This window comes from Dendropsophus ebraccatus, chromosome 11 (assembly GCF_027789765.1).
Source record: "Dendropsophus ebraccatus isolate aDenEbr1 chromosome 11, aDenEbr1.pat, whole genome shotgun sequence".
Taxonomy (NCBI): domain Eukaryota; kingdom Metazoa; phylum Chordata; class Amphibia; order Anura; family Hylidae; genus Dendropsophus; species Dendropsophus ebraccatus.
Genome location: NC_091464.1, coordinates 98670789 through 98694692, shown reverse-complemented (window position 1 = coordinate 98694692; position 23904 = coordinate 98670789). Strand labels below are relative to the sequence as shown.

Here is a 23904-nt window from a genome sequence, read left to right as displayed (position 1 = left end):
ATATCATTATACTATATATCAGTGATGTCACCCAGGGGGCGGGGCTGTAGTCATATATAATTATACTGTATATCAGTGATGTCACCCAGGGGGCGGGGCTGTAGTCATATATCATTATACTGTATATCAGTGATGTCACCCAGGGGGCGGGGCTGTAGTCATATATCATTATACTGTATATCAGTGATGTCACCCAGGGGGCGGGGCTGTAGTCATATATCATTATACTGTATATCAGTGATGTCACCCAGGTGGCGGGGCTGTAGTCATATATCATTATACTATATATCAGTGATGTCACCCAGGGGGCGGGGCTGTAGTCATATATCATTATACTATATATCAGTGATGTCACCCAGGTGGCGGGGCTGTAGTCATATATCATTATACTATATATCAGTGATGTCACCCAGGGGGCGGGCTGTAGTCATATATCATTATACTGTATATCAGTGATGTCACCCAGGTGGCGGGGCTGTAGTCATATATCATTATACTATATATCAGTGATGTCACCCAGGGGGCGGGCTGTAGTCATATATCATTATACTGTATATCAGTGATGTCACCCAGGTGGCGGGGCTGTAGTCATATATCATTATACTATATATCAGTGATGTCACCCAGGGGGCGGGGCTGTAGTCATATATAATTATACTGTATATCAGTGATGTCACCCAGGGGGCGGGGCTGTAGTCATATATCATTATACTGTATATCAGTGATGTCACCCAGGGGGCGGGGCTGTAGTCATATATCATTATACTGTATATCAGTGATGTCACCCAGGGGGCGGGGCTGTAGTCATATATCATTATACTGTATATCAGTGATGTCACCCAGGGGGCGGGGCTGTAGTCATATATCATTATACTATATATCAGTGATGTCACCCAGGGGGCGGGGCTGTAGTCATATATCATTATACTGTATATCAGTGATGTCACCCAGGTGGCGGGGCTGTAGTCATATATCATTATACTGTATATCAGTGATGTCACCCAGGGGGCGGGCTTTAGTCACATAACCCCCCCCCCCCCCCCTGGTCCGTGGCTGGAGGTGGAAGTATATATGGATATACAGTGTGTGGGTTATGATGTAACAATGTATACAAAAATGCGATGCCCTGGCCCCTGGGGGCCACTTCCGCAGTGCTGGTGTTATGAGCGGGCAATGACCGGGGCAGCTGCAGGGGTTATACTTGTCACGGTATAGGCCTGAGGGCGGCACAGCTGTAGGGCCGGTCTGAGGAATCTGCGGGTGATGATGGGCATGCGATTCTTCGCTGCACTTAGTCGGGGCACCAGTTAGTGGACACCAATGCCAGGGTTCAGTAACAGCGGTTTTATTATAGATGAAGTAACTAGTAGCAACAGTTCTGTCCGGATGCAACCGGGTATATAGCAGGCTTTGACAAATAAAGCAGGAGTGGTGCTGCATAGGCTGTGAGAATACGTGCCGGATGATGGGAGTAGGAGTATGAGAGGAATAGCGTTGCTGGGTGGATTAGCTTGAGAGTAATACTTGCTGTGAATCCTTGTAGCGATGAGGAGAGATAACGGAATGACACCCAGATGAGAGAGAAGACTCCGGACACTTGAGCAGGCAGATACAGCCGAAGACTGGTATATAGCAGCAGCCTTAGTCACTCTTCTGTGGGAGAGGATAGAACCACACAACCTCCTTGCTTGGAAGCAGGGGAAAGACTCACTTGTCAGCAGGAAGTGGGAGGTCACATGGTTGCTCCTGGCCAGAGCTAGTCGGCCATTGGAGGAACCATGGTTACAGGTCACGTGATCAACAGCCTTGCATACCACTGTACACTGTAATAATACACAGGAATACATGAGAATACACATGAAAATGCACAATACCAGAGAATACTAGGGGAAAACCAGTAGCAGTTGCAGTGCAAACACTTACCAGAACAGGCATTGACACAACAATAGAAATGGCCATAATAGGAGTAGTAGTCTGCATGTTCTGGGACACTGCATACCTCCCTAGCAAATTTGAGCCGACCTCGGCGAATCTAGAAGGCAGCAAACATGAATAGACTGGACAATCAAACAACAGGAATGAATGATGAGAGTGAGTGTGATGAGGTGTGTGTTTCCCACGCCCAAGGCACAGGTGAGAAGAGAGAGAGGATGAGAAACCCTAGTGGCAGGACTTCACCTAGGGGTGCCTAACGTACTCTGGCGACCAGGTAGCTAGTGCGTGAACCATCTGACATGTAAGCCAGGACAACTTAACTGCTGGCGGGTGACCCTCCATATTCCAGCCAGTTAGACAGTAGGTTTTCTGTTAAATGTGTTACCCTACTGGAGGAGAACGTGAAGACCTGTGTACTACCTTGGCGTGTCTGAGTAGTGTCTTGGATACCTGGAAGAGAAAAGAACAAAATAATAAAAGCAAACATACATGGGGAGCTCCCTTTCATACCACTCAATCACACACACAAGCACTCCACAGGCCAAACACACGAAAAGGCATCCAAGGTGCGATATGTATGGACCAGTGTGAATATTAGGTAAGACTATGTGTGATTACTACTATGTTGGGACAAGACAGAGGTGAACAAATACTGGAAACAAAAGGAAGGGAAACACAAGGGACAACAAATACTGCGAGGTCTTGAGGAGAACTGGCTCACATGAATCTGAATGAAACCTGAGAAAAATCTGAATGAAAATCTGAGGAAAATCTGCATACAAACTGGCTCAACTAAATCTTTCCAGCTATAGATACGATAATAATACACAATACTGATACTGGATGAGAAAATACACTCCTACATAAACTGGACTTTCTCTGAGGTATATATATATACTGACTTCTCTTACTCAGAGGAGGAGCTATCTGTCTTAGACACTGGAAAATATACTGTTTTACAAAAGAGGCGCTCTACTCTGAGGCAATCTATGTAACCTTGTGCTTACTCAGAGGAGGAAATACAAAGACTTTGATAACACTGGAATGCAATAGTAGAAAAAAAATGCAATAATGAAATGAGTGCAATAATACCCTGTGTGGAACACACAATCACAGGAAAGTGCATTAGGAAGGAATGGGTTAAGTGTCTCTGTTAGGTAGAGTCTCTTTTAGGCAATTAGACATCGTCCATGTAAAAGGCTCTGGGACAGGCACTAGAGAACTTTTTGTAATGGTAAGTGTCCATCAGCTCATGGCTGGTTAGTACAGGGAACTTGGTCAGGAGGACCAGGCACGAACCTTGAACGTTGCAGGAACTGGAACAAAACAGTTAAACAACAAAACAGTTTAAGGGCTCTGGTCTCTGTAGCGGATACTTAGCAGAAATGTCCTGGAGGACGATGAGTAGGCTTCTTCTTTTTCTTCTTCCACGGATAGCGATAGCGTGAAGGGCTTGGAGCAGAAGCATCACTGGATGCCGTAGTGACTACAATGCTGGGCGTCACCGTGGTGATAGGAGAGATGATGGGGGCCACATGATAGGTGACGGTCGTGGTAGAAGAGGCAGCCTTAGCCACAGCAGTGGGGGCAGTAGAGGGGACTGCCATAATAGACGTGCCCGCTGTAGTGGAAGCTGCAGGAGTAGCGCTAGGCATAGCGGTGGCAGCTGTAGTGGCAGACGACAGGGCAGCGAGGGCCTGCTGAATGTCCTTGATCAGCTGCATAATCTTAGGCCCCGGCCCGAGCATCCATTGCGGCAGGGGTGGCGAATCACGCCCTGGAGGTTGCCACAGACCTGGGGATATGAAGGCCTTAGCAGAGTTCTCCCCTTTAGGGCCAGGGACTGAGGACAGAGGAGTCGGTCCACTTACGATCAGGTCACCCTCCGGTGATGTGAACCCTCCGGTACAAGAAGCGAGGTCAGCGGTGCTGGAGTGACCGGGTCCCGGAGAAATGCTGGTCTCAGGTATGGGCCCCTCATTCTGATCAGCAGAGGCCGGGATGAAGGCCCGGCGAAGACTTCCGTCGTCCGACGGGGCAGCGGCCCAGCTGGTGTCGCTGTAGGATGGGAGCGGTGCTAGCAGGCAGGCAGGATTGCTCTCCAGCAGCTCCGGCATCACTGGTGCTGCGGCTGCAGGCAAACGTTTCTCGGGGGCCGCCATCTTGTCACGCTCTGGCCGGAACTTGTAGCAGGAAGGGGAGGAGCGCCAGGCTGGAGGATCAGGTTCCAGAATCTGCCCAGCAACAGTGACGTCATCCGGCCCAGGCAGCCAATCAGGAGCAGCCAATGGAAAGTCTATGGCGCCGGACGATTCCCGCGCTTTGGCAGCATGGCTGTTAACCCCCTCCTCTCCGGGGTATGGCGCAGCCAGAAATTGAAGAAGACGGCGGCCATCTTGTGTACTGTTTAGGGCCCGAAACACTTCAATCACCCCCATAGTAATTGGCAAAGTCTCTGGGGGGTAGCAGTACAGTTCTGGGGACACTGACAGTTAGCACAACACAGTCTGTATCCTGTTCGTGACGCCAAAAATGCGATGCCCTGGCCCCTGGGGGCCACTTCCGCAGTGCTGGTGTTATGAGCGGGCAATGACCGGGGCAGCTGCAGGGGTTATACTTGTCACGGTATAGGCCTGAGGGCGGCACAGCTGTAGGGCCGGTCTGTGGAATCTGCGGGTGATGATGGGCATGCGATTCTTCGCTGCACTTAGTCAGGGCACCAGTTAGTGGACACCAATGCCAGGGTTCAGTAACAGCGGTTTTATTATAGATGAAGTAACTAGTAGCAACAGTTCTGTCCGGATGCAACCGGGTATATAGCAGGCTTTGACAAATAAAGCAGGAGTGGTGCTGCATAGGCTGTGAGAATACGTGCCGGATGATGGGAGTAGGAGTATGAGAGGAATAGCGTTGCTGGGTGGATTAGCTTGAGAATAATACTTGCTGTGAATCCTTGCAGCGATGAGGAGAGATAACGGAATGACACCCAGATGAGAGAGAAGAATCCGGACACTTGAGCAGGCAGATACAGCCGAATACTGGTATATAGCAGCAGACTTAGTCACTCTTCTGTGGGAGAGGATAGAACCACACAACCTCCTTGCTTGGAAGCAGGGGAAAGACTCACTTGTCAGCAGGAAGTGGGAGGTCACATGGTTGCTCCTGGCCAGAGCTAGTCGGCCATTGGAGGAACCATGGTTACAGGTCACGTGATCAACAGCCTTGCATACCACTGTACACTGTAATAATACACAGGAATACATGAGAATACACATGAAAATGCACATTACCAGAGAATACTAGGGGAAAACCAGCAGCAGTTGCAGTGCAAACACTTACCAGAACAGGCATGGACACAGCAATAGAAATGGCCATAATAGGAGTAGTAGTCTGCATGTTCTGGGACACTGCAGAAACATAATGTCATTATATATATCAGTGATGTCACCCAGTTGGCGGGGCTGTAGTCATATATCATTATACTATGTATCAGTGAAGTCACCCAGGGGGCGGGGCTGTAGTCATATATCATTATACTATATATCATTGATGTCACCCAGGGGGCGCAGCTGTAGTCACATGTCCCCCAGGACTGGAAGAAGTATATATATAGATATATAGTGTATGGGTGTGGTTATGATGTAACAATGTATACAGAAACATAATGTCACAATACTATATATCAGTGATGTCACACAGGGAGTGGAGCTGTATGTAGTCACATGTTTGTAGGGGAAGGACGCAAGCTAGAACGCTCCCTACAGTGGTCCCTTTGCCAGGTCCCCAGCCTAAAAGTCAAGGGTAGTTTTAGTCAGGTTCCTGTATGGTGAGGAAGCAAGACAAGACGCAGCTAACAGTTTCTTCTTAACTAACTCTACACAGCACTATGCCGTGTTAAAACCTTCACAGGAGATGACAGACAAGTCAGAGATCATCTCAACCCACACCGTGCAGGGCAGCACAGTATCCACAAATCCAAAGAAAGCTAGGAACTGATCCGGACAGAGCAAAGTTGCTAAGAGCCTAGGAACTCTATCGCGCAGTGCGGGTGTCAGCAGGGAAACCTCAGCATTCTGCTCATTCCAGGTAACAAGGTCTGGGGCTTGTGTCACCCACTAGGACGAGTCCCCCGAGGCAATAGGTGGTGCAAGGACCCAAAGGTGAAAACACAGGCACAAGTATTCTCTCTTCTTTCTCAAGTATTCTTGAGACAACTGTTCCCGCGGTTTCAGGCAGTTTTCCCGCGTTTTGGCTGGCGGGCTGTTTGAAAGTTGTGGTGCACTTGGCAAATACAGGATACAGTCCCGAAATAACAAAGATGGCTCCCCCACTTTTACACGTATAGCCAGGTTGACTTTCGTTGGGGCACTTATCTTCAGGGCAGTAGGTGGTTTGGTACTTAGTCCTTTGCGACTTGCGTTTGCAATAAAGAGCACAGTTCCTGACAATCCTTGTACAGCGAATCACACACCATACACAGTTCTTTAGGGTAGCGATAATAGGCAGCAACAAGGCTTGTATCTTGTTCGTGACGCCAATTCTGTGCTGCACCCCCAAGGTGGTATGGTCAACGCACAACCCAGTCAGCCTGACTGTACTCCTCGCTATACTCCTGTCACAGATCTGGATCCTGTGTTATCCAACGTGATTTATACTGTCAAGGCACAGCTGTATGTTCTGCTGCAAGTACTTACAAGGACTTACAGAGTAAACAAGAAATTATTTATGGTAAAGAGACTCTGTGATTCTTCACCCCGCACCGAGACAGTATACACACACTCCTTGGGTCACCTCCCCTTTCTGTGGGCGGCAGTGCCTATAGTCCAGGAGGTGACTACTCCACTCCGGCCCACCATGATAACAGCCCAAGGGACCCCGTAGCAGCCCAGCACGTCACTGACCACAGGGGAACAAGGTACAACAGACTTTCTAAAATAAAAGCAGGTGTGCCACCATACCTGTGTGCCCAACCGGCACTGGCGTCACGACACAACACCCTAGGGTCCGGTTACAACTCGGCCAACCACCACAGAGGTGGCGTCACACCTCACCACCTAGCAACTGAGCGGCCGTTCCTCCACCATAGCACCACGGGGGCACACCACATATATAGATATACAGTGTGTGGGTGTGGTTATGATGTAACAATGTATACAGAAACATTATGTCAATATACTTTTTATCAGTGATGTCACACAGGGGGCGGAGCTGCAGTCACATGACCCTGTAGCCTCCACCCTGTATAATGTGCAGCCTCCACCCTGTATAATGTACAGCCTCCACCCTGTATAATGTACAGCCTCCACCCTGTATAATGTGCAGCCTCCACCCTGTATAATGTATAATGTAGAGCCTCCACCCTGAATAATGTACAGCCTCCACCCTCTATAATGTATAGCCTCCGCCCTGTATAATGTACAGCTTCCACCCTGTATAATGTACAGCCTCCACCCTGTATGATGTATAATGTACGGCCTCCACCCTGTATAATGTATAATGTACGGCCTCCACCCTGTATAATGTATAATGTACAGCCTCCACCCTGTATAATGTACAGCCTCCACCCTGTATAATCTGTAGCCCCCACCCTGTATAATGTACAGCTTCCACACTGTATAATGTACAGCCTCCACCCTGTATAATGTATAGCCCCCACCCTGTATAATGTACAGCCTCCACCCTGTATAATGTACAGCCTCCACCCTGTATAATGTACAGCCTCCACCCTGTATAATGTGCAGCCTCCACCCTGTATAATGTATAGCCTCCACCCTGTATAATGTATAGCTCCCACCCTGTATAATGTACAGCCTCCACCCTGTATAATGTATAATGTACAGCCTCCACCCTGTATAATGTACGGCCTCCACCCTGTATAATGTACATCCTCCACCCTGTATAATGTATAATGTACGGCCTCCACCCTGTATAATGTATAATGTGCAGCCTCCACCCTGTATAATGTACAGCCTCCACCCTGTATAATGTATAGCCCCCACCCTGTATAATGTACAGCCTCCACCCTGTATAATGTACAGCCTCCACCCTGTATAATGTACAGCCTCCACCCTGTATAATGTGCAGCCTCCACCCTGTATAATGTATAGCCTCCACCCTGTATAATGTATAGCCCCCACCCTGTATAATGTACAGCCTCCACCCTGTATAATGTATAATGTACAGCCTCCACCCTGTATAATGTATAATGTACGGCCTCCACCCTGTATAATGTACATCCTCCACCCTGTATAATGTATAATGTACGGCCTCCACCCTGTATAATGTATAATGTACAGCTTCCACACTGTATAATGTATAATGTACAGCTTCCACACTGTATAATGTATAATGTACGGCCTCCACCCTGTATAATGTACATCCTCCACCCTGTATAATGTATAATGTACGGCCTCCACCCTGTATAATGTATAATGTACAGCCTCCACCCTGTATAATGTATAGCCCCCACCCTGTATAATGTACAGCCTCCACCCTGTATAATGTATAATGTACAGCCTCCACCCTGTATAATGTACAGTCTCCACCCTGTATAATGTACAGCCTCCACCCTGTATAATGTACAGCCTCCACCCTGTATAATGTATAATGTACAGCCTCCACCCTGTATAATGTATAATGTATAGCCTCCACCCTGTATAATGTATAATGTACAGCCTCCACCCTGTATAATGTACAGCCTCCACCCTGTATAATGTATAGCCTCCACCCTGTATAATGTATATCCTCCACCCTGTATAATGTACAGCCTCCACCCTGTATAATGTTTAGCCTCCACCCTGTATAATGTATATCCTCCACCCTGTATAATGTACAGCCCCCACCCTGTATAATGTTTAGCCTCCACCCTGTATAATGTTTAATGTATAGCCCCCACCCTGTATAATGTATAATGTACAGCCTCCACCCTGTATAATGTATAGCCTCCGCCCTGTATAACGTATAGCCTCTACCCTGTATAATGTATCATGTAGATCCTCCACCCTGTATAATGTACAGCCTCCACCCTGTATAATGTATAATGTTTAGCCTCTGCCCTGTATAATGTACAGCCTCTACCCTGTATAATGTATAATGTACAGCCTCCACCCTGTATAATGTATAATGTACAGCCTCCACCCTGTATAATGTATAATGTTTAGCCTCCGCCCTGTATAATGTATAGCCCCCACCCTGTATAATGTTTAGACTCCGCCCTGTATAATGTATAGCCCCCACCCTGTATAATGTATAATGTACAGCCTCCACCCTGTATAATGTATAGCCTCCACCCTGTATAATGTTTAGACTCCGCCCTGTATAATGTATAGCCCCCACCCTGTATAATGTATAATGTACAGCCTCCACCCTGTATAATGTATAGCCTCCACCCTGTATAATGTTTAGACTCCGCCCTGTATAATGTATAGACTCCACCCTGTATAATGTATAGCCTCCACCCTGTATAATCTGTAGCCTCCACCCTCTATAATGTACAGCCTCCACCCTGTATAATGTATAGCCTCCACCCTGTATAATGTATAGCCTCCACCCTCTATAATGTACAGCCTCCACCCTGTATAATGTATAATGTATAGCCTCCACCCTGTATAATGTATAGCCTCCACCCTGTATAATGTATAATGTTTAGCCTCCGCCCTGTATAATGTATAGCCCCCACCCTGTATAATGTATAATGTACAGCCTCCACCCTGTATAATGTATAGCCTCCACCCTGTATAATGTTTAGACTCCGCCCTGTATAATGTATAGACTCCACCCTGTATAATGTATAGCCTCCACCCTGTATAATGTTTAGACTCCGCCCTGTATAATGTATAGCCCCCACCCTGTATAATGTATAATGTATAATGTACAGCCTCCACCCTGTATAATGTGTAGCCTCCTTACTCCCTGACCCTGTGTGGCCTCCACATATAGCTGCTCCTGGCTGGGTGTCCGGCCTTCGCTCCAGGACGCCTCTTCACACATTTTCACCTCCTCAGAAGAGGAATTTACAAGTCGACACTAAAGATGAGATGGCGGCCATTCCGTCCTCTTCTCAGTCTACACGGCCAAAGCCTCCGATATACAGTGACACAACATGTGTATAACACACACACGTATACCCACACACCAACGTATACCCACACATATAGATACACACACGTATATACACACACGTACAGTATATACACACACATATACAAAAATATATATATATATATATATACACACACATTTATACACACACATACACACGTATACCCACACACATATATATATATATATATATATATATACACACACATATATACACACACACACACACACATATACACGCACAAACATATACACACAAAAACACACGTATACACACACATTTATACACACACATACACACGTAAACCCACACATATATACACGCACAAACATATACACACACGTATACCCACACATATATACACATGCACGTGTATATACACACACACGTATATACACACACCAACGTATACACACACACGTATACCCACACATATATATATATATACACACACTTATACCCAAACATATATATATATATATATATATATATATATATATATACACACACACACGCACTTATACCCACACGTATATATATATATATATATATATATATATATATATACACACACACACGTATATACACACACGTATACCCACACACTTTATACACACACCCACGTATATACACACACACTGATGTGTTATATATATATATCAGTATATACTGTACACACAGCTCGTACACACACACAGACACCTGCCGCACTGATGTGTTATATATATATATCAGTTGTCATGTCCAAGAAACCAGTCTGAGATGGTTCTAGCTTTATGACATGGCGCATTATCCTGCTGAAAGTCGCCATCAGATGTTGGGTCCATTGTGGTCATAAAGGGATGGACATGGTCAGCAACAATACTCAGGTAGGCTGTGGCGTTGCAACCATGCTCAATTGGTACCAAGGGGCCCAAAGAGTGCCAAGAAAATATTCCCCACACCATGACACCACCACCACCAGCCTGAACCACTGATACAAGGCAGGATGGATCCATGCTTTCATGTTGTTGACGCCAAATTCTGACCCTACCATCCGAATGTCGCAGCAGAAATCGAGACTCATCAGACCAGGCAACGTTTTTCCAATCTTCTACTGTCCAATTTCGATGAGCTTGTGCAAATTGTAGCCTCAGTTTCCTGTTCTTAGCTGAGCGGAGTGGCCCCCGGTGTGGTCTTCTGCTGCTGTAGCCCATCTGCCTCAGAGTTGGCCGTACTGTGCGGTCAGAGATGCTCTTCTGCCTACCTTGGCTGTAACGGTTGGCTATTTGAGTCACTGTTGCCTTTCTATCAGCTGGAACCAGTCTGCCCATTCTCCTCTGACCTCTGGCATCAACAAGGCATTTCCGCCCACAGAACGGCCGCTCACTGGATGGTTTTTCTTTTTCGGACCATTCTCTGTAAACCCTAGAGATGGTTGTGCGTGAAAATCCCAGTAGATCAGCAGTTTCTGAAATACTCAGACCAGCCCTTCTGGCACCAACAACCATGCCACGTTCAAAGGCCTCAAATCCCCTTTCTTCCCCATACTGATGCTCGGTTTGAACTGCAGGAGATTGTCTTGACCATGTCTACATGCCTAAATGCACTGAGTTGCCGCCATGTGATTGGCTGATTAGAAATTAAGTGGTAACGTGCAGTTGGACAGGTGTACCTAATAAAGTGGCCCGTGAGTATATATATCAGTATATACTGTACACACAGCACGTACACACACACACACACCTGCCGCACTGATGTGTTATATATATATATCAGTATATACTGTACACACAGCACGTACACACACACACCTGCCGCACTGATGTGTTAGATATATATATATATATATATATATATATCTGAGTATATACTGTACACACAGCACGTACACACACACAGACACTGATGTGACAAGTGACAGCTGCCTCCCCCTCCTCCACTGTTGCCAGAGAATAGTAACCCAACTCCTGAGCTCTACAGAGACAGCAGAGACCCTCACAGAGACCGAGACCCCTGGGGACAACACAGACACTATATATATACTGCTACCTAATTATACTGTATAATAACACAAGTATATATAGCCCCAGGGGTAAGGATCACATGACCTCCCTCTCCCCTCACATTACGGCCCCTGTGTGGTCACATGACAAACACCCCCCCCCCCCCAGGTTATTATGGCCCGTGTGTTCCCGGTGTGATCACATGACCTCCCCCCCAGGTTACTATGGCCCCTGTGTGTACCCGGTGTGGTCACATGCCAATAGCCCCCCCCCCCCCCCCCCCAGGTTACTATGGCCCCTGTGTGTACCCGGTGTGGTCACATGCCAATAGCCCCCCCCGGGTTATTATGGCCCCTGTGTGTACCCGGTGTGATCACATGACCTCCCCCCCCCCCCAGGTTATTATGGCCCCTGTGTGTACCCGGTGTGGTCACATGCCAATAGCCCCCCCCCCCTCCGGGTTATTATGGCCCCTATGTGTATCCGGTGTGGTCACATGACCCCCCCCCCCCCCCCCCCGAGGTTATTATGGCCCCTGTGTGTAACCAGTGTGATCACATGACACCCCCCCCCCAAGGTTATTCTAGCCCCTGTGTGTATCCAGTGTGGTCACATGCCAAGCCCCCCCTCAGGTTATTATGGCCCCTGTGTGTATCCAGTGTGATCACATGACCCCCCCCCCCCCCCCCCCCAAGGTTATTCTGGCCCCTGTGTGTATCCAGTGTGATCACATGACCCCCCCCCCCAAGGTTATTCCGGCCCCTGTGTGTATCCAGTGTGATCACATGACCCCCCCCCCCCCAAGGTTATTATGGCCCCTGTGTGTACCCGGTGTGGTCACATGCCAAGCCCCCCCCCCAGGTTATTATGGCCCCTGTGTGTATCCGGTGTGATCACATGACCCCCCCCCCCCCCCAGGTTATTATGGCCCCTGTGTGTACCCGGTGTGATCACATGGCCTCCCCCCCCCCAGGTTATTATGGCCCCTGTGTGTACCCGGTGTGATCACATGGCCTCCCCCCCCCAGGTTATTATGGCCCCTGTGTGTACCCGGTGTGATCACATGGCCTCCCCCCCAGGATCATTGCTGTCTCTATATTACAGCTAACGTACGAGTCACATGGACATAGTAGGGGGGTCTCACACAGTGACAGAGGATACGGGGGGCCCGAACCCCTCATCCCCTTATATCTACAATCAGGAAAACAGGAATTTCGGCCTTTATCTAATTCTATACTATCTGTGGACTATCCACTCGCTGCGGGCACCATGGCACTGGTGAAGGTGCCGTGCAGTGTCCCAGAACAGCCTTTCTCATGCTCATACTTTTATTATAACTAGTTCTGTTCTGGAAAGCTATGGTCCACTGCAAACTGCGTGTATTGTGTCACCCCTGCAGTATTCAGGTCTGCCATTACAGTCATTTATTGCATGTGTATTCAGGTATCAGTGTCTAATGGTATTATGTCGCCCTTCTAGTGTTCAAGGATGGTACTTCTCATGTATATTCCTCTGCATATGCCTAATGGTGTGATGATGCAATGGCTGGATGTCACGTGACTGTGCCCTACTTCCATGGTAACACCAATGGTCATCGAGCTTTTGGCTGGGGTTACCATGTGACTTCCTGTGCTACCGCAGTCTTGTCCTCCACCTTCAGGAGACAAGTTGTATCTGTCCTCTCTCCCTGCTAAGAGAGAGGCCTGCGTGTGCTCTGCTGCTCCAGTCCGCTGGCTGTGTTCCTGTCTCAAGTCTCAAGATTCCCATCTGGGTGTCGATTCTTCAGTCATTCCTCAGTTCATCTCATCATCATCTTCTCAAATCATCAACAGCAAGTATTTTATTCAAGTCTCATTCCACCCAGCATCTCTACTTCAGTATCACTACTACTCCCATCATTCAGCACGCTACTCTCACAGCCTATTGCAGCATCACCCATTATTCTGCTTTATCCAAGATTGCCTTATTCCCGGTTGCATCCGGAGAGACTGTTACTACTAGTTACCACCGTTACAATAAATATACAACTACCGTTGTTTCTGAACCTTGGCATTGGTGTGATCATTAGTGCCCTAACTAAGGACAACGAAGAATCGCACGCCCAGTATTCCGGCATGGTCAGGAGCCCGGTTTCCAGCTGTATCACCCTCGTGCCTACACCGTGACCACATTATCCTACAGCTGCCCCGGTTCCTGCACCCTCACAACCATCTACACTGCGGAGTGGCCCCCACGGGTCAGGGTGTTGCATTTTTGGCGTCACGAACAGGATTACGTTTACATTGTGTGCCCCAAGACTCTGCCGCAACCCCAAAGAGACTGTGCAATTGTCCCGGTGGCTCAGGAAGGGGTTAAGGCCGCATTTGCCAGGTTCCCGCGCGCGCCGCTCAAGCTCCGCCCCCGGCCCTTCAGCCATTGCCTCTGTTGCCGGGGGAAGAAGATCCCTGCTGCGCCTGCCGGAAGTCGCCGGGCCCAGCTTCCGCCTGCTCCACCGCTGTCTCCTGCAAGCCGCTGCTCCTGCCGCGGTCATCTCAGCTCCCCGCCAGTCGTCCGGACCACTTGTGCAGCTCATCCAGGGATTCCGTCTGCTGCGCTGGGACAGCCAGATAAGTGAGAGTTCCCCAGCATGTCCAGCTCAGAGGATGACGCCGTCGGCAGGTCAAACAGTCCGCCTCCCTCGCCCGCTGGCGCACCTGTTCCTCCAGCTGTTCCCCCTGCATCTGCTAGTGCTGCCGGAGTGCCGTTTTTCATTGGGCCCAATCACCTGCCCAGCTATAAGGGAGAGCCCCACACCTTGGCTGCTTTTAAAGAGAAAATTTCCCGTACTCTTGAACTGGTTTCTCTCTCCCCTACCCAGCAGGTACAGCTTCTACTCGGACAATTAGAAGGTCCTGCTGCAGAGGAGGTCCGGTCATGGCCTGCTACAGAGAAAGCCGGGGTACAGCAGATTCTTGATCGCCTCCGGAGGGAATTTGAGGTGCAGTCCCCCACAGAAGTTCGCCTCCAGTTCTATGATCGGCGCCAGAAACCAGGTGAGACCCTGAGAGACTATGCCCTTGCCCTCCAGTCTGCCTGTCGGGCCCTACAACAGGTGGATGTCATTAACCCCTCTGCGGCAGAAAACATAATCACAGACCGCTTCATAGAGGGCATAGACTCTAGGCTCATCCAAAGCCAGCTGCGCATGTTGGCTGCGCAGAACCCTAGTATGTCCTTCCTGGATTTCAAAACCCTGGCTCTGAGGGTAATCGGGACTGACTCCCCCTGCCATAACTGTTCCCCGCCCTCGAGTCAGCCAGTACTGACAGGTGTGACCCCCGGGCCTGTCACCACGCCTGCCATTTCACCTGTTCCAGCCGTTCAGGCCATGCAAGCTTCTCTCACCAGCCCCCTGGTTACTCCTGACCTCCTTACTCACGTAGTCAGCTCTCTATGTCAAGCCATTCAAGAGCTAAAGGGGACCTCATCCATCTCCTCCTCCCACTCTACCTCCAGTCAGGCCCTGTCCCTAGAGTCACCTCCCAGGCACCTACGCTCTGCCCTATCCATACCCCACAGGGCCACACCACGAGAGCGGCCCTACTGTGACTATTGTCGGCGACATGGACACTACCCATCTCAGTGCTTTCAGTTAAACGGGCCACCCCCGGGTCCGAGGGCCAACACCCGGGAGGTAGAATCTCAGGCCCGCAGGAGTCACAATGGCCCTCAAAGTTCCTATCGCAATGCCCGCATGTGACTTTATGGATAGACAGTGTGCCTCTCGAGGCCTTGGTGGACACTGGGTCCCAGGTTACTACCATCCCCAAACATGTTTTTGAAGCACATTGGGACCGCAGGGTGTTGTGTCCAGTGGAGAAGGCCAGGTTAAAACTGATTGCTAGTAATGGTCGGCCTATCTCACAACTAGGGTACTGGGAACCCACTATATGCATTGGTAACCGGAGGTTAGCCCAGCAGGGTGTTATAGTCACTGAGGCTCAAGGGGATAGTGGTGTTACAGTCTTGGGCATGAATGTCATTCACCATGTATTCTCTGAATTAGTAGCTGCCCTGCATAACTCTCTGTCTCAAGCTTCTTCCCCCTACAGACAAGCCATCCAGAAGACTATCAAGGCGCTCACCGCTCAGCAGAGGTTTGTCAATCACCGGGGGGAGATTTGCCGTGTCCGTACTAAAGATGCTCGCCCCATCACTATCCCAGCTAACAGCGAGACCCTTATCTGGTGCAGGGCTCGACCGGGCCTAGACAACGCCGACTACGAGGCTCCACTGGATTCCATCGAGATTGAGGGGCAACCCCTCGTCATGGCTGCCCGAAGTCTAATGACCGTCTCCAATGGTCAGGTTCCGGTACGGCTGGTCAACCTCAGTGCATCTTCGGTCGACTTACCTAAATTTACTACGGTTGCCATGCTCCACCAACTCGACCCTGAGGGCCCTTATATGTGAAGAGACTATTGCCCACCAGAGGTTGATTAAGACATCATCAGTAGAATCTCAACAGTCCCGCGCTCCTTGGTGGGATGCCCTCAACATTGGGGATGCCAACACCCCAATCGAGCATATTCAGGGGGTACTCAAAGTTGCCAAGCGCCATCACGAGGCCTTTAGCAAGCATTCACTTGACTTTGGTAAAACTGGTCTGGTCCAGCATCGAATCAATACCAAAGATCATCCTCCTATCAAGGAGAAGCACCGGCCTATTCCGCCTGCCAGCTATCAGCAGGTGAAGAGACTGCTCCAGGAAATGAAGGACACCAACGTCATCCAGGAGAGCCAAAGTCTGTGGGCTGCCCCTATTGTCCTCGTTAAAAAGAAGGACGGCAACATCAGATTCTGTGTTGACTACCGGAAGCTGAACACCATTACTCACAAGGATGCCTATCCGTTGCCTCGTATAGAGGAATCTATTGCTGCTCTGGGTTCAGCTGCCTACTTCTCCACGTTGGATCTCACCAGTGGGTATTGGCAGGTGCCCATGGCTCCGGAAGACCGGGAGAAGACGGCATTCACTACCCCCATGGGACTCTATGAGTTCACCAGTATGCCGTTTGGGCTCTGCAACGCCCCTGCCACATTCCAGCGGTTAATGGAGAGGTGCCTCGGGCACGTCAACTTCCAAAGTGTATTGCTCTACCTGGACGACGTCATTGTCTACTCTCGCACTTATGAGGACCATATTCATCACTTAGCCGAAGTGTTTCAAGTCGTTATCGACCATGGCCTCAAGATCAAACCTTCGAAGTGCCATCTTCTCAAACCACAGGTGAACTATTTGGGGCATGTCGTAAGTGCCGCGGGGATACAACCTGACCCCGAGAAGATCTCGGCTGTGGAAAGCTGGGGCATTCCCAAGACGGTGAAAGAGGTGAGAAGCTTCCTTGGATTTGCGGGCTATTACCGCCGCTTCATACCCCACTTCGCCCAGGTGGCTGAACCACTCAATGAGCTACTCCGTGGCTGTCCCCGAGAGAACTACAATCGACGGCTACCCATAGAGTGGTCTGAACGTCAGGAGACGGCGTTTCAAGCCCTGAAGGCCCTGTTGATCTCGCCTCCCATCCTGGCTTACCCTGACTATAGTCAGCCCTTCCGTCTCTACACAGACGCCAGCTTCCAAGGCCTAGGGGCTGTCCTGTCTCAAGTCCAGGGTAATCAAGAAAGGGTTATTGCCTATGCCAGCCGAAGTTTAAGAGGTGCTGAGAAGAATGACAGTAACTACAGCTCGTTCAAATTGGAGTTGCTTGCGCTGGTGTGGGCCGTTACGGAAAAGTTCAAAGATTACCTTGCGGCTACACCATTCACTGTCTATACAGATAACAACCCGCTAGCTCACCTCAATACCGCGCGACTGGGCGCTCTGGAACAGCGTTGGGCCTCTAGGTTGGCCAACTTCAACTTCGAGATCAAGTATCGAAGCGGCAAGGCCAATGTGAATTCTGACCTGCTGTCTCGACTGCCTAGAGGGGAGGAAGCCCCGGAGGATGACGACTGGGAAGATGTAGAGATGCCCCCTTTCTATCAGAGATTCGCTACCCAGAGCACTACCACGGTGGTCAAAGCGGGCGAGACGTCCCCTGACCCGGGGCCCTATCAAGATTTGTCCCGATGGCAGACCATTCAGAATGAGTCCAGAGTCTTGGGGGAGATCTATGACTACTTGTCTACTGGGAGAGTCCCCATGAGAATCAAGAGGCCCTATCCAGACGTTGAACTGAGGCGTCTCTGGAGACAGAGGAATCGGCTCTTCCTCCATAAGGGCCTACTTCTGAGGAATTCATTGGACCCAGTCTCTGGAGAGCGATGCCATCAGATCTTGATTCCCCGGCGGGACGCCAAATTGGTGTTGGATGCCTACCACGATCGTTCCGGCCATTTCGGGGTCCATAAGACTGAGGCGACCATCCGTCAACGGTTCTATTGGATCGGAATGCGGGCTGACATTGAGAACTGGTGTGCTGAATGCCCCGCCTGTAACATCTCCAAGGCGGGAGGAAGAGAGACTCGAGCTCCCTTGCATTCCATTGGGTCTCACCGGCCAAACCAGCTTGTTGCCTTAGACCATGTGAAGTTGGCCCTAACGAGATGTGGATACACCTATGCCCTGACCATGGTCGATCACTACTCCAAGTGGGTCGTCGTGGTACCCGTCCGAGACTTGACTGCAAGGACCACAGCCATCACTTTCTACAAAGAGTATGTGAAACACTACGGCTGTCCTGAGTCCCTGCTCACAGACCGAGGCCCGGCTTTCGAATCTCAACTCTTCCATGAGCTGTGCACTTATCACGAGTGCAAAAAGCTTCGTACCACGGCCTATCACCCGCAAGGCAATGGCCTCTGTGAGAAAATCAACCAGGTCTTCATCAACATGCTAAGAACAGCTTCGGTGGCAAAGCGGGTGGAATGGCCTCACCTGTTGGATGAGCTGGTGGAAATCTACAACAACACCACCCATTGCTCTACAGGCTACTCCCCTTTCTATCTGATGTTAGGGCGCCAAGGTCAGCTTCCTCAAGACCGCGCGCTTGTAGTTCAAGTAACGGATACTGTCAACACTCTGCCTGATACCGACTGGGTCCAAGAGCATCAGAGGAGGATTCAAGACGCCCGAGATATTGTCGACCAGAGGATGGGAGAGGCCCACCAGCGTCAGGAAGATGCTTATAATCAAGGGGCGCATGCCACACCACTAAGAGTGGGGGACAGAGTCTGGCTAAAAAAATATCACCGCACTCACAAGTTGGAGAGTTAATGGGAGCCTGAACCCTATGTCATTTCTGCTATTCCCTATCCAGAGACTGATGTGTATGAGGTCAAGAAGCCAGGTCTGGCCCCTCAAACTGTACACCGGAATAGGATAAAGCGCTGTGTGAGGGAGGATCTGCAAGGCCTCACAGCATTCTGTCCAGCACCTGTACAGGCACTTCCGCCAGTTTCAGAGGCTCCATCTAAACCGGTCTCTCTTGAAGACATGCTCCAGACTGAACCATTCCTCATGGCTATTGGCTATCAGGGGATTCCGATGAACACCCCAGTTGTCCTGCCTCCTGCGGCTCCGCCTTCTGCAGTCCCTTCTCCTCAACCAGCTGTTGTCAATGACCCCCAATCTGTTCCAGAGCAAGTTACCCAGGAAGCCAACCTCATGCTGAGACGGTCTGAGCGCTCAACTCGGGGAATACCACCGGTCCGCTACAGAGACCCAAGTCCTTAAACTGTTTTCCTCTCCTGTTTTGTTGTTGTTCCTGTGTGAAAAAAAAAGTTATGCAACGTTCAAGGTTCGTGCCTGGTCCTCCTGACCAAGTTCCCTTATTATCATCCAGCTATGTGCTGATGGACACTCATTGACCAAACTGTTCTTCAGTGCCTGTCCCAGAGCCTTTACATGGACGAGGTTTTATATTGCCTAAAGAGACTCTACCAAACACAGACACTTATCCATTCCTTCCTAAAGCATTTTCCAGATTATGTGATTGTCAGAGGTTTATTATTGTACTTCAGCATTGCACTTCAGTATTGCACTTCAGTAGTCAAAAGTCTATTTTCTTGTCAGTCATATATATATATATTTTCCTACCTCTGAGTGAGCAGACAAGTCAGTTAGATAGTCTCAGAGTAAAGTGTGTCTTTTAAAAAAAGCATTTCTTCTCACAGTGTATATTTTCATGTCAGAGTCAGACAGTTTCCTCCTCCTCTGAGTAAAGAAGTCAGTCTACATATTTATATCTATAGCCTCAGAAAAAGTGTATTTTCTAAAGAGTGTATTTTTCAGAAGGATCTTCTATTTTCTCCATGCATGATATTATTGTGTCTATTATATCTACAGCTGGAAAGATTATTTGAGCCAGTTTTCTTCAGATGTCTTCAGAGTTATTTGAGCCAATCCTCCTCCAGACCTTGCAGTATGTGTTGTCTTCTGTATTTCCCTTCCTTTTGTTTCCAGTGTTTGTTCACCTCTGTCTTGTCCCAACATAGTAGTTGCTACACATAGTCCTACTCCACCTTTACACTTGTCCATACACATTGCACCTTGGATACCTTTTCGTGTGTTCGGCCTATGGAGTGCTTGTGTGGTATGATTGAGTGGTGTGTATGAGGGTAACCAGATGTATGTTTGCTTTTGTTATTTTATTTTTTCTCTTCCAGGTGTCCAAGACACTTCACACAGACACGCCATGGTAGTACACAGGTCTTCACAGGTTTCTTTCCAGTAGGGTAACTCATTTCATTGGAAACCTGTCAAACTGGCTGGAATATTGAGGGTCGCCCGCCAGCAGTTAAGTAGTCCTGACTTCCATGTCAGATGGTCCACGCACTAACTACCTGTAACCAGAGTACGTTAGGCACCCCTAGGTGAAGTCCTGCCACTAGGGTTTTCATTCTTCATATCTCTTGTCACCTGTGCCTTGAGCGTGGGAAACACACATCTACACATTCACTCACACTAACATGCCTTCCCCTTGTCTTGTTGTCCTGGTCCTCTATGTTCCTTCGACCACATCTACCTCAGCTTGTGGTTCGCCGAGGTCGGCTCATTTCTAGTAGGGAGGTATGCAGTGTCCCAGAACAGCCTTTCTTATGCTCATACTTTTATTATAACTAGTTCTGTTCTGGAAAGCTATGGTCCACTGCAAACTGCGTGTATTGTGTCACCCCTGCAGTATTCAGGTCTGCCATTCCAGTCATTTATTGCATGTGTATTCAGGTATCAGTGTCTAATGGTATTATGTCGCCTCCTAGTGTTCAAGGATGGTACTTCTCATGTATATTCCTCTGCATATGCCTAATGGTGTGATGATGCAATGGCTGGATGTCACGTGACTGTGCCCTACTTCCATGGTAACACCAATGGTCATCGAGCTTTTGGCTGGGGTTACCATGTGACTTCCTGTGCTACCACAGTCTTGTCCTCCACCTTCAGGAGACAAGTTGTGTCTGTCCTCTCTCCCTGCTAAAGAGAGAGGCCTGCGTTTTGCTCTGCTGCTCCAGTCCACTGGCTGTGTTCCTGTCTCAAGTCTCAAGATTCTCATCTGGGTGTCGATTCTTCAGTCATTCCTCAGTTTATCTCATCATCATCTTCTTAAATCATCAACAGCAAGTATTTTATTCAAGTCTCATTCCACCCAGCATCTCAGCTTCAGTTTCACTACTACTCCCATCATTCAGCACGCTACTCTCACAGCCTATTGCAGCATCACCCATTACTCTGCTTTATCCAAGATTGCCTTATTCACGGTTGTATCCGGAGAGACTGTTACTACTAGTTACCACCGTTACAATAAATATACAACTACCGTTGTTTCTGAACCTTGGCATTGGTGTGATCATTGGTGCCCTGACTAAGGACAACGAAGAATCGCACGCCCAGTATTCCGGCATGGTCAGGAGCCCGGTTTCCAGCTGTATCACCCTCGTGCCTACACCTTGACCACATTATCCTACAGCTGCCCCGGTTCCTGCACCCTCACAACCATCTACACTGCGGAGTGGCCCCCACGGGTCAGGGTGTTGCAGCCGCTCCTACTGACTTTGCCCCTTCTATCTTCCAGCTGGCTGCGCAGGTGCTGGAGAAGAAGGACGTCGGCTTTGGTCTCCTGGATCTAAAGAGAAACCCAAAAGTAGCAAAGAAACTCGGTAAAGTCTACAAACATGATTAAACTGCGAGTGTGATAAGATCTTCTCAGTGTGATGGCGATTGTGTCTCCTTACTGTGATGGTATCTCCTCAGTGTGATGGCGATTGTGTCTCCTCACTGTGATTGTGTCTCCTCAGTGTGATGGCAATTGTGTCTCCTTACTGTGATTGTGTCTCCTCACTGTGATTGTGTCTCCTCACTGTGATTGTGTCTCCTCACTGTGATTGTGTCTCCTCACTGTGATGGCCATTGTGTCTCCTCAGTGTGATGGTGATTGTGTCTCCTCACTGTGATTGTGTCTCCTCAGTGTGATGGTGATTGTGTCTCCTTACTGTGATTGTGTCTCCTCACTGTGATTGTGTCTCCTCACTGTGATGGCCATTGTGTCTCCTCAGTGTGATGGTGATTGTGTCTCCTCACTGTGATTGTGTCTCCTCAGTGTGATGGCGATTGTGTCTCCTCACTGTGATTGTGTCTCCTCACTGTGATTGTGTCTCCTCACTGTGATGGTGATTGTGTCTCCTCACTGTGATTGTGTCTCCTCACTGTGATGGCCATTGTGTCTCCTCAGTGTGATGGCGATTGTGTCTCCTTACTGTGATTGTGTCTCCTCACTGTGATTGTGTCTCCTCACTGTGATGGCCATTGTGTCTCCTCACTGTGATGGCCATTGTGTCTCCTTACTGTGATTGTGTCTCCTCACTGTGATGGCGATTGTGTCTCCTCACTGTGATTGTGTCTCCTCAGTGGGATGGCGAGTGTGTCTCCTCAGTGTGATGGCGAGTGTGTCTCCTCACTGTGATGGCGATTGTGTCTCCTCACTGTGATGGCGATTGTGTCTCCTCACTGTGATGGCGATTGTGTCTCCTCACTGTGATGGCGATTGTGTCTCCTCACTGTGATGGCGATTGTGTCTCCTCACTGTGATGGCGATTGTGTCTCCTCACTGTGATGGCGATTGTGTCTCCTCACTGTGATGGTGTCTCCTCAGTGGGATGGTGAGTGTGTCTCCTCACTGTGATGGTGAGTGTGTCTCCTCACTTGTTCTGTTAGTTGGTGCTTTATCCAGAGGCTCAGACAGTGTTGTGAGTAGCAGACATTTTATTCAGCTGCCATTTCACATGAGGTAAACTACTGAACAACTACCAACAAGATATATTGTTTATATGGTTCAACTGTACTGTTATAAGTAATGAGACCCCTAGAGGCCATACAGAGCATATACATATTGCTACATCCATTCTCTTTTAAATGACAAAAGAATGGACTAAGATAAACTCTAAAATTGTGAACATAAACATATAGAGAATAGCTATAAGGCATATATAATCCTTAAGGTGGACTGGCTTTCTGATGGTTCTGCCAGTTCGCGTAACATACAGGGTTTCCTCACCCACATCTGGGTGCTCTTCTGATTCAGGCAAACTACTTTCTAGGACTGGCTGTCTCTGGCTGGAGGTCTCCCCCTGCTCCCCAACATTCTCCGTTTCGTTGTTGCCTGTATTCGTACTCTCATTGCTTTCAGTGTCCATATACTGCTCCATAGCTCCTGTATCATCTCTTTCTTGTGTTTTTCTCAGATGTCTCCGATTTCTCCTCAATCTTCTTCCTTCCTCTGTGAGAATTTCATAAGACTGTGGTCCCACTTTCTGAACAACCTTCGCCATTTGCCAGTGTTTGTCATATTTGTCTATTGGCTGGATCCGTATATTTTCATTTCTCTGGAGAACAGGCAGATCCTTTGC

At 48.9% G+C, this 23904-nt stretch overlaps 1 protein-coding gene across 1 annotated transcript in view; it reads left to right on the top strand.

Annotated features, from left to right (window-relative positions):
- The window catches only part of LOC138767515 (calsequestrin-2-like), a 101035-nt gene that overhangs the window by 6573 nt on the left and 70558 nt on the right, over positions 1-23904 (top strand). The window contains exon 2 of the mRNA XM_069945056.1: positions 22074-22158. Within this exon, the coding sequence (XP_069801157.1) occupies positions 22074-22158 (85 nt within the window). The remainder of the gene's footprint in view (positions 1-22073; positions 22159-23904) is intronic.